The 25,969-nt window shown below is 51.0% G+C and overlaps 1 protein-coding gene across 2 annotated transcripts in view; it reads left to right on the forward strand.

The window, feature by feature from the left end:
- LOC137562448 (sodium/potassium-transporting ATPase subunit beta-2-like) overlaps positions 1 to 25,969 on the forward strand; it is a 318,007-nt gene that overhangs the window by 249,892 nt on the left and 42,146 nt on the right. For both annotated transcript variants that reach the window (XM_068273796.1, XM_068273797.1), the window contains exon 4: positions 22,811 to 23,016. In XM_068273796.1, the coding sequence (XP_068129897.1) occupies positions 22,811 to 23,016 (206 nt within the window). The remainder of the gene's footprint in view (positions 1 to 22,810; positions 23,017 to 25,969) is intronic.

Consider the following 25,969-nt stretch of genomic DNA (forward strand, 5'->3'; position numbering starts at 1 on the left):
TGCTACAAGGTGAGTGTGACATCCCAGATCCCACATACAGGTCTATAAGATAATATCCATCAAACACACAGTGTGCTGCAAGGTGAGTGTGACATCCCAGATCCCACATACAGGTCTATAAGATAATATCCATCAAACACACGGTGTGCTACAAGGTGAGTGTGACATCCCAGATCCCACATACAGGTCTATAAGATAATATCCATCAAACACACAGTGTGCTGCAAGGTGAGTGTGACATCCCAGATCCCACATACAGGTCTATAAGATAATATCCATCAAACACACAGTGTGCTGCAAGGTGAGTGTGACATCACTAGATCCCACATACAAGTCTATAAGATAATATCCATCAAACACACAGTGTGCTGCAAGGTGAGTGTGACATCCCAGATCCCACATACAAGTCTATAAGATAATATCCATCAAACACACAGTGTGCTGCAAGGTGAGTGTGACATCCCAGATCCCACATACAGGTCTATAAGATAATATCCATCAAACACACGGTGTGCTGCAAGGTGAGTGTGACATCCCAGATCCCACATACAGGTCTATAAGATAATATCCATCAAACACACGGTGTGCTGCAAGGTGAGTGTGACATCCCAGATCCCACATACAGGTCTATAAGATAATATCCATCAAACACACAGTGTGCTGCAAGGTGAGTGTGACATCCCAGATCCCACATACAGGTCTATAAGATAATATCCATCAAACACACGGTGTGCTGCAAGGTGAGTGTGACATCCCAGATCCCACATACAGGTCTATAAGATAATATCCATCAAACACACGGTGTGCTGCAAGGTGAGTGTGACATCACTAGATCCCACATACAGGTCTATAAGATAATATCCATCAAACACACAGTGTGCTGCAAGGTGAGTGTGACATCCCAGATCCCACATACAGGTCTATAAGATAATATCCATCAAACACACAGTGTGCTGCAAGGTGAGTGTGACATCACTAGATCCCACATACAGGTCTATAAGATAATATCCATCAAACACACAGTGTGCTGCAAGGTGAGTGTGACATCCCAGATCCCACATACAGGTCTATAAGATAATATCCATCAAACACACAGTGTGCTGCAAGGTGAGTGTGACATCCCAGATCCCACATACAGGTCTATAAGATAATATCCATCAAACACACAGTGTGCTGCAAGGTGAGTGTGACATCCCAGATCCCACATACAAGTCTATAAGATAATATCCATCAAACACACGGTGTGCTGCAAGGTGAGTGTGACATCCCAGATCCCACATACAGGTCTATAAGATAATATCCATCAAACACACGGTGTGCTGCAAGGTGAGTGTGACATCCCAGATCCCACATACAAGTCTATAAGATAATATCAATCAAACACACAGTGTGCTGCAAGGTGAGTGTGACATCCCAGATCCCACATACAAGTCTATAAGATATCCATCAAACACACAGTGTGCTGCAAGGTGAGTGTGACATCCCAGATCCCACATACAGGTCTATAAGATATCCATCAAACACACAGTGTGCTGCAAGGTGAGTGTGACTTCCCAGATCCCACATACAACTCTATAAGATATCCATCAAACACACAGTGTGCTGCAAGGTGAGTGTGACATCCCAGATCCCACATACAGGTCTATAAGATAATATCCATCAAACACACAGTGTGCTGCAAGGTGAGTGTGACATCCCAGATCCCACATACAGGTCTATAAGATATCCATCAAACACACAGTGTGCTGCAAGGTGAGTGTGACATCCCAGATCCCACATACAGGTCTATAAGATAATATCCATCAAACACACAGTGTGCTGCAAGGTGAGTGTGACATCCCAGATCCCACATACAGGTCTATAAGATAATATCCATCAAACACACAGTGTGCTGCAAGGTGAGTGTGACATCCCAGATCCCACATACAGGTCTATAAGATAATATCCATCAAACACACAGTGTGCTGCAAGGTGAGTGTGACATCCCAGATCCCACATACAGGTCTATAAGATAATATCCATCAAACACACAGTGTGCTGCAAGGTGAGTGTGACATCCCAGATCCCACATACAGGTCTATAAGATAATATCCATCAAACACACAGCGTGCTGCAAGGTGAGTGTGACATCACTAGATCCCACATACAGGTCTATAAGATAATATCAATCAAACACACGGTGTGCTGCAAGGTGAGTGTGACATCACTAGATCCCACATACAGGTCTATAAGATAATATCCATCAAACACACAGTGTGCTGCAAGGTGAGTGTGACATCCCAGATCCCACATACAGGTCTATAAGATAATATCCATCAAACACACGGCGTGCTGCAAGGTGAGTGTGACATCCCAGATCCCACATACAGGTCTATAAGATAATATCCATCAAACACACAGTGTGCTGCAAGGTGAGTGTGACATCCCAGATCCCACATACAGGTCTATAAGATAATATTCATCAAACACACAGCGTGCTGCAAGGTGAGTGTGACATCACTAGATCCCACATACAAGTCTATAAGATAATATCCATCAAACACACAGTGTGCTGCAAGGTGAGTGTGACATCCCAGATCCCACATACAGGTCTATAAGATAATATCCATCAAACACACGGTGTGCTGCAAGGTGAGTGTGACATCCCAGATCCCACATACAAGTCTATAAGATAATATCAATCAAACACACAGTGTGCTGCAAGGTGAGTGTGACATCCCAGATCCCACATACAAGTCTATAAGATATCCATCAAACACACAGTGTGCTGCAAGGTGAGTGTGACATCCCAGATCCCACATACAGGTCTATAAGATATCCATCAAACACACAGTGTGCTGCAAGGTGAGTGTGACTTCCCAGATCCCACATACAACTCTATAAGATATCCATCAAACACACAGTGTGCTGCAAGGTGAGTGTGACATCCCAGATCCCACATACAGGTCTATAAGATAATATCCATCAAACACACAGTGTGCTGCAAGGTGAGTGTGACATCCCAGATCCCACATACAGGTCTATAAGATATCCATCAAACACACAGTGTGCTGCAAGGTGAGTGTGACATCCCAGATCCCACATACAGGTCTATAAGATAATATCCATCAAACACACAGTGTGCTGCAAGGTGAGTGTGACATCCCAGATCCCACATACAGGTCTATAAGATAATATCCATCAAACACACAGTGTGCTGCAAGGTGAGTGTGACATCCCAGATCCCACATACAGGTCTATAAGATAATATCCATCAAACACACAGTGTGCTGCAAGGTGAGTGTGACATCCCAGATCCCACATACAGGTCTATAAGATAATATCCATCAAACACACAGTGTGCTGCAAGGTGAGTGTGACATCCCAGATCCCACATACAGGTCTATAAGATAATATCCATCAAACACACAGCGTGCTGCAAGGTGAGTGTGACATCACTAGATCCCACATACAGGTCTATAAGATAATATCAATCAAACACACGGTGTGCTGCAAGGTGAGTGTGACATCACTAGATCCCACATACAGGTCTATAAGATAATATCCATCAAACACACAGTGTGCTGCAAGGTGAGTGTGACATCCCAGATCCCACATACAGGTCTATAAGATAATATCCATCAAACACACGGCGTGCTGCAAGGTGAGTGTGACATCCCAGATCCCACATACAGGTCTATAAGATAATATCCATCAAACACACAGTGTGCTGCAAGGTGAGTGTGACATCCCAGATCCCACATACAGGTCTATAAGATAATATTCATCAAACACACAGCGTGCTGCAAGGTGAGTGTGACATCACTAGATCCCACATACAAGTCTATAAGATAATATCCATCAAACACACAGTGTGCTGCAAGGTGAGTGTGACATCCCAGATCCCACATACAGGTCTATAAGATAATACCCATCAAACACACGGCATGCTGCAAGGTGAGTGTGACATCACTAGATCCCACATACAAGTCTATAAGATAATATCCATCAAACACATGGTGTGCGCAAATAGAGCACCTAGCAACGCACTGCTGCGCTAATCTCTGCACTTGTAAGGAATCAGAACTCAGTAAATTTCCAACATACCTGTACTGTACCTCCCTATTATGTTCTACCTCTCCGAACCTGTCGGACTGAGAACTACAAGGAGTGTTGCTGCTGACACCCAGTGGCAGCTTTAGGCATCACAGCAAGCTTACCTGCTGCTCACTTGGCTAATTATTTACTGGGTGAGGCTGCTTTGCATGGCTGCTGGCTTTCACCCACGTTCACCTAGCAATGCTAATTAATGGTCTGGTTAGTCTGGTTGGCATCTGCTCTCTGAATGGCTGCCTGTGTTAGAAAAGTCCTTCCTACCTCGGCGCCATGCCTGTTATCTTGTTCAGCTTCCTGTTGTTTCCTCTGCCTGTCTGCTGGATCTTCTGTGTATGACCTCTGCTTTGGTTTGACTATGCTTCTGTCTCCTCTCCTGGCTCCTCTGCCTGTCTGCTGGATCTTCTGTGTATGACCTCTGCTTTGGTTTGACTATGCTTCTGTCTCCTCTCCTGGCTCCTCTGCCTGTCTGCTGGATCTTCTGTGTATGACCTCTGCTTTGGTTTGACTATGCTTCTGTCTCCTCTCCTGGCTCCTCTGCCTGTCTGCTGGATCTTCTGTGTATGACCTCTGCTTTGGTTTGACTATGCTTCTGTCTCCTCTCCTGGCTCCTCTGCCTGTCTGCTGGATCTTCTGTGTATGACCTCTGCTTTGGTTTGACTATGCTTCTGTCTCCTCTCCTGGCTCCTCTGCCTGTCTGCTGGATCTTCTGTGTATGACCTCTGATTTGGTTTGACTATGCTTCTGTCTCCTCTCCTGGCTCCTCTGCCTGTCTGCTGGATCTTCTGTGTATGACCTCTGCTTTGGTTTGACTATGCTTCTGTCTCCTCTCCTGGCTCCTCTGCCTGTCTGCTGGATCTTCTGTGTATGACCTCTGCTTTGGTTTGACTATGCTTCTGTCTCCTCTCCTGGTTCTTCTGCCTGTCTGCTGGATCTTCTGTGTATGACCTCTGCTTTGGTTTGACTATGCTTCTGTCTCCTCTCCTGGTTCCTCTGCCTGTCTGCTGGATCTTCTGTGTATGACCTCTGCTTTGGTTTGACTATGCTTCTGTCTCCTCTCCTGGTTCCTCTGCCTGTCTACTGGATCTTCTGTGTATGACCTCTGCTTTGGTTTGACTATGCTCCTGTCTCCTCTCCTGGCTCCTCTGCCTGTCTGCTGGAACTTCTGTGTATGACCTCTGCTTTGGTTTGACTATGCTTCTGTCTCCTCTCCTGGCTCCTCTGCCTGTCTGCTGGATCTTCTGTGTATGACCTCTGCTTTGGTTTGACTATGCTTCGGTCTCCTCTCCTGGCTCCTCTGCCTGTCTGCTGGAACTTCTGTGTATGACCTCTGCTTTGGTTTGACTATGCTTCTGTCTCCTCTCCTGGCTCCTCTGCCTGTCTGCTGGATCTTCTGTGTATGACCTCTGCTTTGGTTTGACTATGCTCCTGTCTCCTCTCCTGGCTCCTCTGCCTGTCTGCTGGATCTTCTGTGTATGACCTCTGCTTTGGTTTGACTATGCTCCTGTCTCCTCTCCTGGCTCCTCTGCCTGTCTGCTGGATCTTCTGTGTATGACCTCTGCTTTGGTTTGACTATGCTTCTGTCTCCTCTCCTGGCTCCTCTGCCTGTCTGCTGGATCTTCTGTGTATGACCTCTGCTTTGGTTTGACTATGCTTCTGTCTCCTCTCCTGGTTCCTCTGCCTGCTGTGATGATATATAAAATAGGACACTAAATACTGTTTCGTGTATGCACCATGCCAACAAATAAATATACATGTGTACAAGAAAGAAATTGTCTCTTTAGTGCATACAAAAAGATGAAACATGATGTACAGGTGAGGTCCGTAACGGCCAAACGCCTGTCCCAACTCCCACTCATTGCCCCAGCTTCCCACATTTCCGACATAGACCTTGGAACCTGCCCTGTGAGCTTTACCAGATCTTTCCATTTCAGACGTAGCATCAGTCAATACCAAACTTGACCAACTAATACAATTAATCCCCATGGCATCCTCTCTCTCCACTGTGGTACTCAAGTTTGGCGAAACATCTGAGGAAACGACCATGACATTTATGCCACTAGCAGGCTGAGCATATCGGTAGGCTCTCTTGTCTGTGGTGATTTGAGGACATGCAGCCACAAGGTGTGCATGTGATCCACAGCCAAAACACAACTTTTGACTGGGAGATCTTGAGGTGGAGACAGGATGATATTGACCCCCACTTACCGCAGTTCTTGAGGGTTCCGTAGGTCTTGCTCTGGGGCAGGAAGGAACGACTATCGAAATCTGTGCTTGAATCTCTACAAACTGGTCAGCCAAATGTGTAGCCTCCTTTATAGACTTAGGATTACGATCCAGAACCCAATGTTTTATGTCGGGGGCACAGGTATTCAGAAATTGCTCCTTAAAAAACAGTTCTTTTAATTCTCCATAGATTGCACTCCACTACCTTGAATCCATTAATTAAAAACATGGACTAGTTTCATTCCATTCTGTGTGGGAGTCCTGTGGCAATTTAGTTAAATGGTGAAAGTACTAACGATAAGTCTCTGGAGTCTTAACATAATAGGCCTGATTCACAAAGCGGTGCTAACAGTTAGCACGCTGGTGAAAAGCCCTTTATCATGCCTAAACTCAGTTTAGGCATCATAAGTTTAGGTGTGATAAGTTTAGGTGTGATAAGTTTAGGAGTGATAAGTTTAGGCGTGAAAAGTTTAAGCGCCAACTGGGTTAGCACCGCAGTGAAAAAACACACGATTGGTTCGCACGATGACCAGGGGCCCCGGACCTCTCTCACTGGCCGGGGCCCCAAGGCCAATATGCGATACCTGGAGGGGAGTGCAGGTGGGCCTGGACCTCTCACACCCAGGCTCTGGACCTCTCACATCCAGAAAACCCACCAACACTGCCTCCATACTGAATGCTAAATTCAACACACACAAGCAATAGAACACAGCAGTACATGCATCCAGCTACATTTAAGTGGCCAGCAGGTGCTCGTCAGCCAATGAGGATGCACTGTCATACACCCTTTACCTGCTATACCACATCTAGCAGCCATTAGCATTCAGGTGGGAGGCTTCAGTTGGACGCCATCGCAAGATTGCGTCGCTAGCAGGACCGCCCCGTGCAGGCATCCCTCCCACAGGGGTCCCTCCCTAACCACTCACCTGTCCGCCATGTCCTAGAGCTGAAAGAAAACGTTTAAAAACACACGATTGGTTCGCACGATGACCAGGGGCCCCGGACCTCTCTCACTGAGAGGTCCAGAGCCTGGGTGTGAGAGGTCCAGGCCCACCTGCACTCCCCTCCAGGTATCGCATATTGGCCTTGGGGCCCCGGCCAGTGTACTGCTGTTAGCATGTACTGCTGTTAGCACCGCAGTGCACAGCTGATCAAAAGTTTTGCGCTACCAAAGTCTGGTGCACTTTGCATAGAGTTTAATGGCGCTGCTTTGCGTGCGGGACTTTGCAAGCGATCTAAACTTATCTGAACTTATCATGCCTAAACTTATCACACCTAAACTTATCACGCCTAAACTTATCATGCCTAAACTGGCTTTTCACCAGCGTGGTGCAATGGTTATCACGCCTAAAGGCTCTAACTGGGTTAGCACCGCTTTGTGAAACGAGCCCTATGAGTTAGAAGGGCTCGTTTCACTTCAGGATAATTAATCCTTTCAGAAAGAGGCAGTGGCCTAAATGTTTCACTGGCTAGGCCAGTAAGTTTTCCCAAGAGGATGCGATGCCATTCCAGGACTGGGACATCGTGGGTTTCACATATTAGTTCAAAGGTTTGTAGATATGCATCAATCTCCTCCTTACTTTCATCGAACATGGGAAATAGAGTATACAGCTTAATAAATATCCAAATGCTGATCTGATGTTAGTCTCTGAGCCAATGCTCCTTGTTGACACATTGCCAAGTCACTGACTAGTTGCAAGAGGTTTTTATACCTATCAGAGGTGGCAGGGTCTCTTGGCTGTGCCTCCTGCTAGACTTCTGGATTTTGTGCTAAACAATCAAGTCCATCAACTCTCTGCCAAAAAACTCACAATATCCCGGTTCTCATTGAGGTTCTGAGATGATTCCAGTAACAGCTGAACCATGGCTGCTTACTTCAGTCCTTCAGCTTTCAGTCCACGCTTCCTGCACAGTTTTCGAAGTGTTCCCAAACAGAGTTCAAGTAGTGTATCTTCCACAGTCTAGCAGTACCAGCATCCTGGATTCCACCGCTTGCCACCAGATGTGATGATATATAACATAGGACACTGGCAAAGGCTAATGTGGACAAGATTCAGTTCTTTTATTATTCCACCAAAACTACTTGGATTTCTGCAACCTCGATATTCCAGCAAAACAAAACTTAAATAACAGCAGCATAAGCATCACTACCAGCATATGTAGTGTCCACAGATAGAGAACTCCAAAACAGTCCAAGAAGCCCAAAGATAAAGTCCAGGCAATTAGCCCAGTATTCCATATGTAGGCAATTGGATGCTTCAGGAAGCTTCATTTCACCCTTAGCTACTGGTGGTTCCAAGGGTTTAGAGAACAAGCGCCACAGCTTGCTGTTTCCATCACTAACTCACTCCAAAAACCCCAAGTACCTACTGTATATGGCAGATCCAGGATCCTGTCCACGGTTGCTCGTCACGATGAGTAACTCATGATCAGGAGTCGTTTTTGCCGATCACAAGGTCGTAATCGTCAATCGGGAATGGCTGTCAATCACGATTGCCGGTCTTGAGTGCACTCGTGATTGCACTGGTGACTCGACTCGTGATCACGAGCTTGTGATCGCGGTAGTCAGGCAAATGAGGTCGTATGACATCATTGGGCCAATCGGATGGCACATAGTTGAGGCCCTAGCAACCAATCAGAGGAGGGGAGACTGGCCCTCCCCTCCTCTATATAAGGTGGTGGCCATTTTGAGGATCCCGTCCTTGCTTGTGACTCTGTGGTACTGAGAGCATCTCCAGTGCTGCTGTGTGTTTGAGCAAGTGCTTTTCCACTGTGAGAGCCAGCGTTTTTGCAAACAAACACATTCTGAACCTATTGATTGTATTGCTGTATAGATAGATAGTGATTTAATTGTGTTAGTCAGTCAGTGTAGCTGAGTGTATTTACTTACGGTGACCATACGTCCTGCTTTACCCGGGACAGGTCCCAGATTCAGGGTCCCCTGTCCCAGGCTGCGCTAGGTCCCGGGAAACGTCCCACTTTTAGCCGCGGGATGTCCCGGCCTCAGGAATCTGGCCACCGTACTATTGCATGAACTGACCGCGGCGTCTATTCATAGCCCGCAGCCCCGCTCCAGCCTGCATAGTCTTCCGGCAGGCAGAGCACGGCTACGGGAAGATGGCGTCTGAAGCCCTGTACTGGAGACTATTTGTGTCTCCAGTACATTGCGTTATTTTCTGATGAAATGTTGCCCACATGGGGCCTGATTCACAAAGAGGTGCAAACTGTTTAGCACGTGAAGTCCGTTTGCGGACTTTTGCGCGCGCAAAGTGCCGCAATTCGCGCAATCGCGGACATTTGTGCACGCAATTTGCCACAAATTCCGTGCGCAAAAGTCAGAGAACGCGCAAATCACAGCACTTTGCGCGCGCAAAAGTCCGCGAACGGCACAGCACACCCATGCTAAACAGTTTACACCGATTTGTGAATCAGGCCCATTGTGTTATTTTCTGCTGAAATGTTGCCCACATTGCATTTGTTTTCTGCTGAAATGTTATTATTATTATTATTATTATTATTATTTATTTATTTATAAAGCGCCAACATATTCCGTGGCGCTGTACAAAGTAAGAAAACAAACAAGGGATACATAATAATACAGACAATGATATACATCAAATATGAACACTGATACACAATACAGCACTGCTGATTACAATTTGATTTAACATGATGACTAAAATGTATAAATGTCTTACAGTGTGCAAGCAATTGAATTAATAACATTCCATGACGCAAAAGGGTGAGAGCCCTGCCCTTGCGAGCTTACAATCTAAAGGAATGGGGTGGAAACAAGAGGTGGGGGAAGTATACAGTATATGTACAGGCAGTGCGTAATTAGGTTATTTAGTGGGTGCATGGCCTAAGCTAGAGAATATGCTTGTCGGAAAAGGTGGGTTTTGAGGGAGCGTTTAAAGATTTCAAAGGTGGGAGAGTGGCGGATGTGTTGTGGAAGGGCATTCCAGAGGAGGGGTGAGGCACGTGAGAAGTCTTGTACACGTGAATGTGAGGAGGTAATTGTAGAAGAGGATAGAAGAAGCTCGTGTGCAGATCTGAGATTGCGGTTGGGTTGGTATCTGGAGACTAGTGAGGAGATGTACAGGGGAGAGAGATTGTGGAGAGCTTTGTAGGTTAGGGGTAAGAGTTTGAACTGGATCCTCTGGGTAATTGGCAGCCAGTGAAGAGCTTGACAGAGAGGAGCAGCAGAGGAAGAGCGAGAGGAGAGATGAATGAGTCGAGCAGCAGAGTTTAGTACAGAATTGAGCGGTGTTAGTCGGTTAGTTGGAAGTCCACCAAGCAATATATTGCAATAGTCCAATCGAGATATAATAAGAGCATGTACTAACATTTTGGTTGTGTCATGGGAGAGAAAAGGTCGGATACGTGCTGCTATGTTTTTCAGTTGGAAATGGCAGGAGCTGGTTAGGGAGTTAATGTGAGGAGTAAATGAGAGAGAAGAATCAAGTATTACCCCCCAAGCACCGTGCTTTGGGAACTGATGTTATAGACGTGTTGTTAACATTTATTGTAATATCAGGCAAAGGGGTGGACAGGATGGTGGAAAGACTATTAGTTCAGTTTTATTCATATTAAGTTTGCCCAAATTACGTTTATTTCCTGCTGAAATGTTGCCCAAATTGTGTTTGTTTTCTGCTGAAATGTTGCCCAAATTGCATTTGTTTTCTGGTGCCTGGGGTAACTGTTGCTGCATTTATTATTGAATGGTCATAGTTGTCTATATTTGCTGCTTTGGGGTTACGGTTACACTCTGCCCATACAATGTCATGGTCATGCCCATTATTCAGCGCGGCACGATATGTACTCAATCTCCCCCCCCCCCCTTCCCCGCTCAGTAGTAGCCTGTAGGTAGGTTAGGGATTAGTCCTTGATTATATATCAGCTACTGTGTTAGTTTAGTGTTAGACTTACACTAGCACACAGTTAGTCAGCACAGCACTGCTCCTTCTCCCACATAGAACAGAACATGTAGCTCACTTGTACCGCCCACTGTGTGATGTCACTCCCACACTGCTCCTTCCCCCGCATAGAACATAACACATAGCTCACTTGTACCGCCCACCATGTGATGTCACACCAGCACTGCTCCTTCCCCCGCATACAACAGAACATATATCTCACTTGTACTGCTCACTGTGTGATGTCACTCCCACACTGCTCCTTCTCCCACATAGAACAGAACATGTAGCTCACTTGTACCGCCCACTGTGTGATGTCACTCCCACACTGCTCCTTCCCCCGCATAGAACATAACACATAGCTCACTTGTACCGCCCACCATGTGATGTCACTCCCACACTGCTCCTTCCCCCGCATAGAACATAACACATAGCTCACTTGTACCGCCCACCATGTGATGTCACACCAGCACTGCTCCTTCCCCCGCATACAACAGAACATATATCTCACTTGTACTGCCCACTGTGTGATGTCACTCCCACACTGCTCCTTCTCCCACATAGAACAGAACATGTAGCTCACTTGTACCGCCCACTGTGTGATGTCACTCCCACACTGCTCCTTCCCCCGCATAGAACATAACACATAGCTCACTTGTACCGCCCACCATGTGATGTCACTCCCACACTGCTCCTTCCCCCGCATAGAACATAACACATAGCTCACTTGTACCGCCCACCATGTGATGTCACACCAGCACTGCTCCTTCCCCCGCATACAACAGAACATATATCTCACTTGTACTGCCCACTGTGTGATGTCACTCCCACACTGCTCCTTCTCCCACATAGAACAGAACATGTAGCTCACTTGTACCGCCCACTGTGTGATGTCACTCCCACACTGCTCCTTCCCCCGCATAGAACAGAACATGTAGCTCACTTGTACCGCCCACTGTGTGATGTCACTCCCACACTGCTCCTTCCCCCGCATAGAACAGAACATATATCTCACTTGTACCGCCCACCATGTGATGTCACTCCCAGGCTGCTTCTTCACCCGCATAGAACAGAACATGTAGCTCACTTGTACCGCCCACCATGTGATGTCACTCCAGCACTGCTCCTTCCCCCGCATAGAACAGAACATGTAGCTCACTTGTACCGCCCACCGTGTGATGTCACTCCAGCACTGCTCCTTCCCCCGCATAGAACAGAACATGTAGCTCACTTGTACCGCCCACTGTGTGATGTCACTCCCACACTGCTCCTTCCCCCGCATAGAACATAACACATAGCTCACTTGTACCGCCCACCATGTGATGTCACTCCCACACTGCTCCTTCCCCCGCATAGAACATAACACATAGCTCACTTGTACCGCCCACCATGTGATGTCACACCAGCACTGCTCCTTCCCCCGCATACAACAGAACATATATCTCACTTGTACTGCTCACTGTGTGATGTCACTCCCACACTGCTCCTTCTCCCACATAGAACAGAACATGTAGCTCACTTGTACCGCCCACTGTGTGATGTCACTCCCACACTGCTCCTTCCCCCGCATAGAACATAACACATAGCTCACTTGTACCGCCCACCATGTGATGTCACTCCCACACTGCTCCTTCCCCCGCATAGAACATAACACATAGCTCACTTGTACCGCCCACCATGTGATGTCACACCAGCACTGCTCCTTCCCCCGCATACAACAGAACATATATCTCACTTCTACTGCCCACTGTGTGATGTCACTCCCACACTGCTCCTTCTCCCACATAGAACAGAACATGTAGCTCACTTGTACCGCCCACTGTGTGATGTCACTCCCACACTGCTCCTTCCCCCGCATAGAACAGAACATGTAGCTCACTTGTACCGCCCACTGTGTGATGTCACTCCCACACTGCTCCTTCCCCCGCATAGAACAGAACATATATCTCACTTGTACCGCCCACCATGTGATGTCACTCCCAGGCTGCTCCTTCCCCGCATAGAACAGAACATGCAGCTCACTTGTACCACCCACCATGTGATGTCACTCCAGCACTGCTCCTACCCCGCATAGAACAGAACATATATCTCACTTGTACCGCCCACCATGTGATGTCACTCCCAGGCTGTTCCTTCCCCCGCATAGAACAGAACATGTAGCTCACTTGTACCGCCCCCCGTGTGATGTCACTCCCACGCTGCTCCTTCCCCCGCATAGAACAGAACATGTAGCTCACTTGTACTGCCCACCATGTGATGTCACTCCAGCACTGCTCCTTCCCCCGCATAGAACAGAACATGTAGCTCACTTGTACCGCCCACCATGTGATGTCACTCCAGCACTGCTCCTTCCCCCGCATAGAACAGAACATGCAGCTCACTTGTACCACCCACCATGTGATGTCACTCCAGCACTGCTCCTACCCCGCATAGAACAGAACATATATCTCACTTGTACCGCCCACCATGTGATGTCACTCCCAGGCTGTTCCTTCCCCCGCATAGAACAGAACATGTAGCTCACTTGTACCGCCCCCCGTGTGATGTCACTCCCACGCTGCTCCTTCCCCCGCATAGAACAGAACATGTAGCTCACTTGTACCGCCCACCATGTGATGTCACTCCCAGGCTGCTTCTTCACCCGCATAGAACAGAACATGTAGCTCACTTGTACCGCCCACCATGTGATGTCACTCCAGCACTGTTCCTTCCCCCGCATAGAACAGAACATGTAGCTCACTTGTACCGCCCACCGTGTGATGTCACTCCAGCACTGCTCCTTCCCCCGCATAGAACAGAACATGTAGCTCACTTGTAACGCCCCCATGTGATGTCACTCCAGCACTGCTCCTTCCCCCGCATAGAACAGAACATGTAGCTCACGTGTACCGCTCACCGTGTGATGTCACTCCAGCACTGCTCCTTCCCCCGCATAGAACAGAATATGTAGCTCACTTGTACCACCCACCGCGTGATGTCACTCCAGCACTGCTCCTTCCCCCGCATAGAACAGAATATGTAGCTCACTTGTACCACCCACCATGTGATGTCACTTCAGCACTGCTCCTTCCCCCGCATAGAACAGGACATGTAGCTCACCTGTACCGCCCACCGTGTGATGTCACTCCAGCACTGCTCCTTCCCCCGCATAGAACAGAATATGTAGCTCACTTTTACCACCCACCATGTGATGTCACTCCAGCACTGCTCCTTCCCCCGCATAGAACAGAACATGTGGCTCACTTGTACCGCCCCCATGTGATGTCACTCCAGCACTGCTCCTTCCCCCGCATAGAACAAAACATGTGGCTCACTTGTACCGCCCACCATGTGATGTCACACCAGCACTGCTCCTTCCCCCGCATACAACAGAACATATATCTCACTTGTACCGCCCACTGTGTGATGTCACTCCCACACTGCTCCTTCCCCCGCATAGAAAAGAAAACGTAGCTCACTTGTCCCGCCCACCCACCATGTGATGTCACACCAGCACAGCTCCTTCCCCCGCATAGAACAGAACATGTAGCTCACTTGTACTGCCCACCGTGTGATGTCACTCCCATGATCCTCCATACCCCGCATAGAACAGAACATGTAAACCACTTGTATCGCCCCCGTGTGATGTCACTCCCACTCTGCTCCTTCACCCGCATAGAACAGGACACATAGCTCATTTGTACCGCCCACTGTGTTCTGTCACGCCAGCACTGCTCCTTCCCCCGCATAGAACAGAACATGTAGCTCACTTGTACCGCCCTCCATGTGATGTCACTCCCATGCTTCTCCTTCCCCCGCATAGAACAGAACATGTAGCTCACTTGTACCGCCCCCCGTGTGATGTCACTCCCACGCTGCTCCTTCCCCCGCATAGAACAGAACATGTAGCTCACTTGTACCGCCCCCCGTGTGATGTCACTCCAACGCTGCTCCTTCCCCCGCATAGAACAGAACATGTAGCTCACTTGTACCGCCCACCATGTGATGTCACTCCAGCACTGCTCCTTCCCCCGCATAGAACAGAACATGCAGCTCACTTGTACCACCCACCATGTGATGTCACTCCAGCACTGCTCCTACCCCGCATAGAACAGAACATATATCTCACTTGTACCGCCCACCATGTGATGTCACTCCCAGGCTGTTCCTTCCCCCGCATAGAACAGAACATGTAGCTCACTTGTACCGCCCCCCGTGTGATGTCACTCCCACGCTGCTCCTTCCCCCGCATAGAACAGAACATGTAGCTCACTTGTACCGCCCACCATGTGATGTCACTCCCAGGCTGCTTCTTCACCCGCATAGAACAGAACATGTAGCTCACTTGTACCGCCCACCATGTGATGTCACTCCAGCACTGCTCCTTCCCCCGCATAGAACAGAACATGTAGCTCACTTGTACCGCCCACCGTGTGATGTCACTCCAGCACTGCTCCTTCCCCCGCATAGAACAGAACATCTAGCTCACTTGTAACGCCCCCATGTGATGTCACTCCAGCACTGCTCCTTCCCCCGCATAGAACAGAACATGTAGCTCACGTGTACCGCTCACCGTGTGATGTCACTCCAGCACTGCTCCTTCCCCCGCATAGAACAGAATATGTAGCTCACTTGTACCACCCACCATGTGATGTCACTTCAGCACTGCTCCTTCCCCCGCATAGAACAGGACATGTAGCTCACCTGTACCGCCCACCGTGTGATGTCACTCCAGCACTGCTCCTTCCCCCGCATAGAACAGAATATGTAGCTCACTTTTACCACCCACCATGTGATGTCACTCCAGCACTGCTCCTTCCCCCGCATAGAACAGAACATGTGGCTCACTTGTACCGCCCCCATGTGATGTCACTCCAGCACTGCTCCTTCCCCCGCATAGAACAGAACATGTGGCTCACTTGTACCGCCCACCATGTGATGTCACACCAGCACTGCTCCTTCCCCCGCATACAACAGAACATATATCTCACTTGTACCGCCCACTGTGTGATGTCACTCCCACACTGCTCCTTCCCCCGCATAGAAAAGAAAACGTAGCTCACTTGTCCCGCCCACCCACTATGTGATGTCACACCAGCACAGCTCCTTCCCCCGCATAGAACAGAACATGTAGCTCACTTGTACCGCCCACTGTGTGATGTCACTCCAGCACTGCTCATTCCCCCACACAGAACAGAACATGTAGCTCACTTGTACTGCCCACCGTGTGATGTCACTCCCATGATCCTCCATACCCCGCATAGAACAGAACATGTAAACCACTTGTACCGCCCCCGTGTGATGTCACTCCCACTCTTCTCCTTCACCCGCATAGAACAGGACACATAGCTCATTTGTACCGCCCACTGTGTTCTGTCACGCCAGCACTGCTCCTTCCTCCGCATAGAACAGAACATGTAGCTCACTTGTACCGCCCTCCATGTGATGTCACTCCCATGCTTCTCCTTCCCCCGCATAGAACAGAACATGTAGCTCACTTGTACCGCCCCCCGTGTGATGTCACTCCCACGCTGCTCCTTCCCCCGCATAGAACAGAACATGTAGCTCACTTGTACCGCCCCCCGTGTGATGTCACTCCCACGCTGCTCCTTCCCCCGCATAGAACAGAACATGTAGCTCACTTGTACCGCCCACCATGTGATGTCACTCCCAGGCTGCTTCTTCACCCGCATAGAACAGAACATGTAGTTCACTTGTACCGCCCACCATGTGATGTCACTCCAGCACTGCTCCTTCCCCCGCATAGAACAGAACATGCATCTCACTTGTACCGCCCACCATGTGATGTCACTCCAGCACTGTTCCTTCCCCCGCATAGAACCGAACATGTAGCTCACTTGTACCACCCACCATGTGATGTCACTCCAGCACTGCTCTTTCCCCTGCATAGAACAGAACATGTAGCTCACTTGTACTGCCCACAATGTGATGTCATTCCAGCGCTGCACCTTCCCCGCATAGAACAGAACATGTAGCTCACTTGTACTGCCCACCGTGTGATGTCACTCCCATGATCCTCCATACCCCGCATAGAACAGAACATGTAAACCACTTGTACCGCCCCCGTGTGATGTCACTCCCACTCTTCTCCTTCACCCGCATAGAACAGGACACATAGCTCATTTGTACCGCCCACTGTGTTCTGTCACGCCAGCACTGCTCCTTCCTCCGCATAGAACAGAACATGTAGCTCACTTGTACCGCCCTCCATGTGATGTCACTCCCATGCTTCTCCTTCCCCCGCATAGAACAGAACATGTAGCTCACTTGTACCGCCCCCCGTGTGATGTCACTCCCACGCTGCTCCTTCCCCCGCATAGAACAGAACATGTAGCTCACTTGTACCGCCCCCCGTGTGATGTCACTCCCACGCTGCTCCTTCCCCCGCATAGAACAGAACATGTAGCTCACTTGTACCGCCCACCATGTGATGTCACTCCCAGGCTGCTTCTTCACCCGCATAGAACAGAACATGTAGTTCACTTGTACCGCCCACCATGTGATGTCACTCCAGCACTGCTCCTTCCCCCGCATAGAACAGAACATGCATCTCACTTGTACCGCCCACCATGTGATGTCACTCCAGCACTGTTCCTTCCCCCGCATAGAACCGAACATGTAGCTCACTTGTACCACCCACCATGTGATGTCACTCCAGCACTGCTCTTTCCCCTGCATAGAACAGAACATGTAGCTCACTTGTACTGCCCACAATGTGATGTCATTCCAGCGCTGCACCTTCCCCGCATAGAACAGAACATGTAGCTCACTTGTACCGCCCACCATGTGATGTCACACCAGCACTGGTCCTTCCCCCGCATAGAACAGAACATATATCTCACTTGTACCGCCCACCATGTGATGTCACTCCCAGGCTGCTCCTTCCCCGCATAGAACAGAACATGCAGCTCACTTGTACCACCCACCATGTGATGTCACTCCAGCACTGCTCCTACCCCGCATAGAACAGAACATATATCTCACTTGTACCGCCCACCATGTGATGTCACTCCCAGGCTTTTCCTTCCCCCGCACAGAACAGAACATGTAGCTCACTTGTACCGCCCACCATGTGATGTCACTCCAGCACTGCTCCTTCCCCCGCATAGAACAGAACATGTGGCTCACTTGTACCGCCCACCACATGATGTCACTCCAGCACTGCTCCTTCCCCCGCATAGAACAGGACATGTAGCTCACTTGTACCGCCCCCATGTGGTGTCACTCCAGCACTGCTCCTTCCCCCGCATAGAACAGGACATGTAGCTCACGTGTACCGCCCACCGTGTGATGTCACTCCAGCACTGCTCCTTCCCCCGCATAGAACAGAACATGTAGCTCACTTGTACCGCCCCCATGTGGTGTCACTCCAGCACTGCTCCTTCCCCTGCATGGAAAAGGACATGTAGCTCACGTGTACCGCCCACCGTGTGATGTCACTCCAGCACTGCTCCTTCCCCCGCATAGAACAGAATATGTAGCTCACTTGTACCACCCACCATGTGATGTCACTCCAGCACTGCTCCTTCCCCCGCCTTAAACAGAACATGTGGCTCACTTGTACCGCCCCCATGTGATGTCACTCCAGCACTGCTCCTTCCCCCGCATAGAACAGAACATGTGGCTCACTTGTACCGCCCACCATGTGATGTCACACCAGCACTGCTCCTTCCCCCGCATACAACAGAACATATATCTCACTTGTACCGCCCACTGTGTGATGTCACTCCCACACTGCTCCTTCCCCCGCATAGAAAAGAAAACGTAGCTCACTTGTCCCGCCCACCCACCATGTGATGTCACACCAGCACAGCTCCTTCCCCCGCATAGAACAGAACATGTAGCTCACTTGTACCGCCCACTGTGTGATGTCACTCCAGCACTGCTCATTCCCCCACACAGAACAGAACATGTAGCTCACTTGTACTGCCCACCGTGTGATGTCACTCCCATGATCCTCCATACCCCGCATAGAACAGAACATGTAAACCACTTGTACCGCCCCCGTGTGATGTCACTCCCACTCTGCTCCTTCACCCGCATAGAACAGGACACATAGCTCATTTGTACCGCCCACTGTGTTCTGTCACGCCAGCACTGCTCCTTCCCCCGCATAGAACAGAACATGTAGCTCACTTGTACCGCCCTCCATGTGATGTCACTCCCATGCTTCTCCTTCCCCCGCATAGAACAGAACATGTAGCTCACTTGTACCGCCCCCCGTGTGATGTCACTCCCACGCTGCTCCTTCCCCCGCATAGAACAGAACATGTAGCTCACTTGTACCGCCCCCCGTGTGATGTCACTCCCACGCTGCTCCTTCCCCCGCATAGAACAGAACATGTAGCTCACTTGTACCGCCCCCCGTGTGATGTCACTCCCACGCTGCTCCTTCCCCCGCATAGAACAGAACATGTAGCTCACTTGTACCGCCCACCATGTGATGTCACTCCCAGGCTGCTTCTTCACCCGCATAGAACAGAACATGTAGTTCACTTGTACCGCCCACCATGTGATGTCACTCCAGCACTGCTCCTTCCCCCGCATAGAACAGAACATGCATCTCACTTGTACCGCCCACCATGTGATGTCACTCCAGCACTGTTCCTTCCCCCGCATAGAACCGAACATGTAGCTCACTTGTACCACCCACCATGTGATGTCACTCCAGCACTGCTCTTTCCCCTGCATAGAACAGAACATGTAGCTCACTTGTATCGCCCACCGTGTGATGTCACTCCAGCACTGCTCCTTCCCCCGCATAGAACAGAACATGTAGCTCACTTGTACTGCCCACAATGTGATGTCATTCCAGCGCTGCTCCTTCCCCGCATAGAACAGAACATGTAGCTCACTTGTACCGCCCACCATGTGATGTCACACCAGCACTGCTCCTTCCCCGCATAGAACAGAACATATATCTCACTTGTACCGCCCACCATGTGATGTCACTCCCAGGCTGCTCCTTCCCCGCATAGAACAGAACATGCAGCTCACTTGTACCACCCACCATGTGATGTCACTCCAGCACTGCTCCTACCCCGCATAGAACAGAACATATATCTCACTTGTACCGCCCACCATGTGATGTCACTCCCAGGCTGTTCCTTCCCCCGCACAGAACAGAACATGTAGCTCACTTGTACCGCCCACCATGTGATGTCACTCCAGCACTGCTCCTTCCCCCGCATAGAACAGAACATGTGGCTCACTTGTACCGCCCACCACATGATGTCACTCCAGCACTGCTCCTTCCCCCGCATAGAACAGAACATGTAGCTCACTTGTACCGCCCCCATGTGGTGTCACTCCAGCACTGCTCCTTCCCCCGCATAGAACCGGACATGTAGCTCACGTGTACCGCCCACCGTGTGATGTCACTCCAGCACTGATCCTTCCCCCGCATAGAACAGAACATGTAGCTCACTTGTACCGCCCCCATGTGGTGTCACTCCAGCACTGCTCCTTCCCCCGCATAGAACAGGACATGTAGCTCACGTGTACCGCCCACCGTGTGATGTCACTCCAGCACTGATCCTTCCCCCGCATAGAACAGAACATGTAGCTCACTTGTACCGCCCCCATGTGGTGTCACTCCAGCACTGCTCCTTCCCCTGCATGGAAAAGGACATGTAGCTCACGTGTACCGCCCACCGTGTGATGTCACTCCAGCACTGCTCCTTCCCCCGCATAGAACAGAATATGTAGCTCGCTTGTACCACCCACCATGTGATGTCACTCCAGCACTGCTCCTTCCCCCGCCTTAAACAGAACATGTGGCTCACTTGTACCGCCCACCATGTGATGTCACTCCAGCACTGCTCCTTCCCCCGCATAGAACAGAACATGTGGCTCACTTGTACCACCCCCATGTGATGTCACTCCAGCACTGCTCCTTCCCCCGCAAAGAACAGGACATGTAGCTCACGTGTACCGCTCACCGTGTGATGTCACTCCAGCACTGCTCCTTCCTCGCATAGAACAGAATATGTAGCTCACTTGTACCACCCACCGTGTGATGTCACTCCAGCACTGCTCCTTCCCCCGCATAGAACAGAATATGTAGCTCACTTGTACCACCCACCATGTGATGTCACTCCAGCACTGCTTCTTCCCCCGCATAGAACAGGACATGTAGCTCACCTGTACCGCCCACCGTGTGATGTCACTCCAGCACTGCTCCTTCCCCCGCATAGAACAGAACATGTGGCTCACTTGTACCGCCCACATGTGATGTCACTCCAGCACTGCTCCTTCCCCCGCATAGAACAGAACATGTGGCTCACTTGTACCGCCCCCATGTGATGTCACTCCAGCACTGCTCCTTCCCCCGCATAGAACAGGACATGTAGCTCATGTGTACCGCCCACCGTGTGATGTCACTCCAGCACTGCTCCTTCCCCCGCATAGAACAGAACATGCAGCTCACTTGTACCGCCCCCATGTGATGTCACTCCAGCACTGCTCCATCCCCCGCATAGAACAGGACATGTGGCTCACTTGTACTGCCCCCATGTGATGTCACTCCAGCACTGCTCCTTCCCCCGCATAGAACAGGACATGTAGCTCACGTGTACTGCCCACCGTGTGATGTCACTCAAGCACCGCTCCTTCCCCCGCATAGCACAGAACATGCATCTCACTTGTACCGCCCACTATGTGATGTCACTCAAGCACTGCTCCTTCCTCCGCATAGAACAGGACATGTAGCTCACTTGTACCGCCCACCATGTGATGTCACTCCAGCACTGCTCCTTCCCCCGCATAGAACAGAACATGTGGCTCACTTGTACCGCCCCCATGTGATGTCACTCCAGCACTGCACCTTCCCCCGCATAGAACAGGACATGTAGCTCACGTGTACCGCCCACCGTGTGATGTCACTCCAGCACTGCTCCTTCCCCCGCATAGAACAGAACATGCAGCTCACTTGTACCGCCCCCATGTGATGTCACTCCAGCACTGCTCCATCCCCTGCATAGAACAGGACATGTGGCTCACTTGTACCGCCCCCATGTGATGTCACTCCAGCACTGCTCCTTCCCCCGCATAGAACAGGACATGTAGCTCACGTGTACTGCCCACCGTGTGATGTCACTCAAGCACCGCTCCTTCCCCCGCATAGAACAGAACATGCATCTCACTTGTACCGCCCACTATGTGATGTCACTCAAGCACTGCTCCTTCCCCCGCATAGAACAGGACATGTAGCTCACTTGTACCGCCCACTATGTGATGTCACTCAAGCACTGCTCCTTCCCCTGCATAGAACAGAACATGTAGCTCACTTGTACCGCCCACTATGTGATGTCACTCAAGCACTGCTCCTTCCCCCGCATAGAACAGGACATGTAGCTCACTTGTACCGCCCACCATGTGATGTCACTCCCGCACTGCATGTAGCTCACTTATAATCCAGAGACATGTCTGCACAGCCTTGGCCGTGTTGGCAGAGGGATCGGGTCCTGACTCTCCATCAGGCAAAAACGATTGAGCGTGTGTGGAGGTCTATACACTCCTATGTAAGCAGCTCTCCCCTCTCTGACTCTAATCATTATTCTATCTCTTCCCTGCAGATTACAACCAGAGCATTCAGGAGCAGAAGGGCGCAAACTGCACCCCTGGACAGTACAACATCCAGGACGACACCGGGGATGTCAGGAACTATCCTAAGAAGGCATGTCAGTTTATACGGGATGTCCTGGGTGAATGTTCCGGAATCAATGACGCCAGTTATGGCTATTCCACTGGAACACCATGTGTGCTCATCAAAATGAACAGGGTGAGTGTGACAGAGACTCCAGGGAAGCTGTGCAGGGGGGAGGAGTGTACAATGAGGACAGTGTGGGGCGGGGGTAATCAGTGATCACATACAGGTGCAGAGGCTGCAGGGAAGCTGTGCTGTGCAGGGGGAGGAGTGCACAATAAGGGCAGTGTAGGGCGGGGGGTAATCAGTGATCACATACAGGTGCAGAGGCTGCAGGGAAGCTGGGCTGTGCAGGGAGAGGAGTGCACAATGAGGACAGTGTGGGGCGGGGGGTAATCAGTGATCACATACAGGTGCAGAGGCAGCAGGGAAGCTGTGCTGTGCAGGGGGAGGAGTGTACAATGAGGACAGTGTGGGGCGGGGGGTAATCAGTGATCACATACAGGTGCAGAGGCTGCAGGGAAGCTGTGCTGTGCAGGGGGAGGAGTGTACAATGAGGACAGTGTGGGGCGGGGGTAATCAGTGATCACATACAGGTGCAGAGGCTGCAGGGAAGCTGTGCTGTGCAGGGGGAGGAGTGTACAATGAGGACAGTGTGGGGCGGGGGTAATCAGTGATCACATACAGGTGCAGAGGCAGCAGGGAAGCTGTGCTGTGCAGGGAGAGGAGTGTACAATGAGGACAGTGTGGGGCGGGGGGGTAATCAGTGATCACATGCAGGTGCAGAGGCTGCAGGGAAGCTGTGCAGGGGGAGGAGTGTACGAGGGCAGGGTGGGGCGGGGTAATCAGTGATCACATACAGGTGCAGAGGCTGCAGGGAAGCTGTGCTGTGCAGGGGGAGGAGTGTACAATGAGGACAGTGTGGGGCGGGGGGTAATCAGTGATCACATACAGGTGCAGAGGCTGCAGGGAAGCTGTGCTGTGCAGGGGGGAGGAGTGCACAATGAGGACAGTGTGGGGCGGGGGTAATCAGTGATCACATACAGGTGCAGAGGCTGCAGGGAAGCTGTGCTGTGCAGGGGGAGGAGTGTACAATGAGGACAGTGTGGGGCGGGGGGTAATCAGTGATCACATACAGGTGCAGAGGCTGCAGGGAAGCTGTGCTGTGCAGGGGGGAGGAGTGCACAATGAGGACAGTGTGGGGCGGGGGGTAATCAGTGATCACATACAGGTGCAGAGGCTGCAGGGAAGCTGTGCTGTGCAGGGGGAGGAGTGTACAATGAGGGCAGTGTGGGGCGGGGGGTAATCAGTGATCACATACAGGTGCAGAGGCTGCAGGGAAGCTGTGCTGTGCAGGGGGGAGGAGTGTACAATGAGGGCAGTGTGGGGCGGGGGTAATCAGTGATCACATACAGGTGCAGAGGCTGCAGGGAAGCTGTGCTGTGCAGGGGGAGGAGTGTACAATGAGGACAGTGTGGGGCGGGGGTAATCTGTGATCACATACAGGTGCAGAGGCTGCAGGGAAGCTGTGCTGTGCAGGGGGGAGGAGTGTACAATGAGGACAGTGTGGGGCGGGGGTAATCAGTGATCACATACAGGTGCAGAGGCTGCAGGGAAGCTGTGCTGTGCAGGGGGAGGAGTGTACAATGAGGACAGTGTGGGGCGGGGGTAATCAGTGATCACATACAGGTGCAGAGGCTGCAGGGAAGCTGTGCTGTGCAGGGGGGAGGAGTGTACAATGAGGACAGTGTGGGGCGGGGGTAATCAGTGATCACATACAGGTGCAGAGGCTGCAGGGAAGCTGTGCTGTGCAGGGGGGAGGAGTGCACAATGAGGGCAGTGTGGGGCGGGGGGTAATCAGTGATCACATACAGGTGCAGAGGCTGCAGGGAAGCTGTGCTGTGCAGGGGGAGGAGTGCACAATGAGGGCAGTGTGGGGCGGGGGGTAATCAGTGATCACATACAGGTGCAGAGGCTGCAGGGAAGCTGTGCTGTGCAGGGGGGAGGAGTGCACAATGAGGGCAGTGTGGGGCGGGGGGTAATCAGTGATCACATACAGGTGCAGAGGCTGCAGGGAAGCTGTGCTGTGCAGGAGGAGGAGTGTACAATGAGGACAGTGTGGGGCGGGGGGTAATCAGTGATCACATACAGGTGCAGAGGCTGCAGGGAAGCTGTGCTGTGCAGGAGGAGGAGTGTACAATGAGGACAGTGTGGGGTGGGGGGTAATCAGTGATCACATACAGGTGCAGAGGCTGCAGGGAAGCTGTGCTGTGCAGGGGGAGGAGTGCACAATAAGGGCAGTGTAGGGCGGGGGTAATCAGTGATCACATACAGGTGCAGAGGCTGCAGGGAAGCTGTGCTGTGCAGGGGGAGGAGTGCACAATAAGGGCAGTGTAGGGCGGGGGGTAATCAGTGATCACATACAGGTGCAGAGGCTGCAGGGAAGCTGTGCTGTGCAGGGGGAGGAGTGCACAATGAGGACAGTGTGGGGCGGGGGTAATCAGTGATCACATACAGGTGCAGAGGCTGCAGGGAAGCTGTGCTGTGCAGGGGGAGGAGTGCACAATGAGGACAGTGTGGGGAGGGGGTAATCAGTGATCACATACAGGTGCAGAGGCTGCAGGGAAGCTGTGCTGTGCAGGAGGAGGAGTGTACAATGAGGACAGTGTGGGGCGGGGGTAATCAGTGATCACATACAGGTGCAGAGGCTGCAGGGAAGCTGTGCTGTGCAGGGGGAGAAGTGCACAATGAGGACAGTGTGGGGCGGGGGGTAATCAGTGATCACATACAGGTGCAGAGGCTGCAGGGAAGCTGTGCTGTGCAGGGGGGAGGAGTGTACAATGAGGACAGTGTGGGGCGGGGGTAATCAGTGATCACATACAGGTGCAGAGGCTGCAGGGAAGCTGTGCTGTGCAGGGAGAGGAGTGTACAATGAGGACAGTGTGGGGCGGGGGTAATCAGTGATCACATACAGGTGCAGAGGCTGCAGGGAAGCTGTGCTGTGCAGGGAGAGGAGTACACAATGAGGACAGTGTGGGGCGGGGGGTAATCAGTGATCACATACAGGTGCAGAGGCTGCAGGGAAGCT

Source organism: Hyperolius riggenbachi, chromosome 3 (assembly GCF_040937935.1).
Source record: "Hyperolius riggenbachi isolate aHypRig1 chromosome 3, aHypRig1.pri, whole genome shotgun sequence".
NCBI lineage: Eukaryota > Metazoa > Chordata > Amphibia > Anura > Hyperoliidae > Hyperolius > Hyperolius riggenbachi.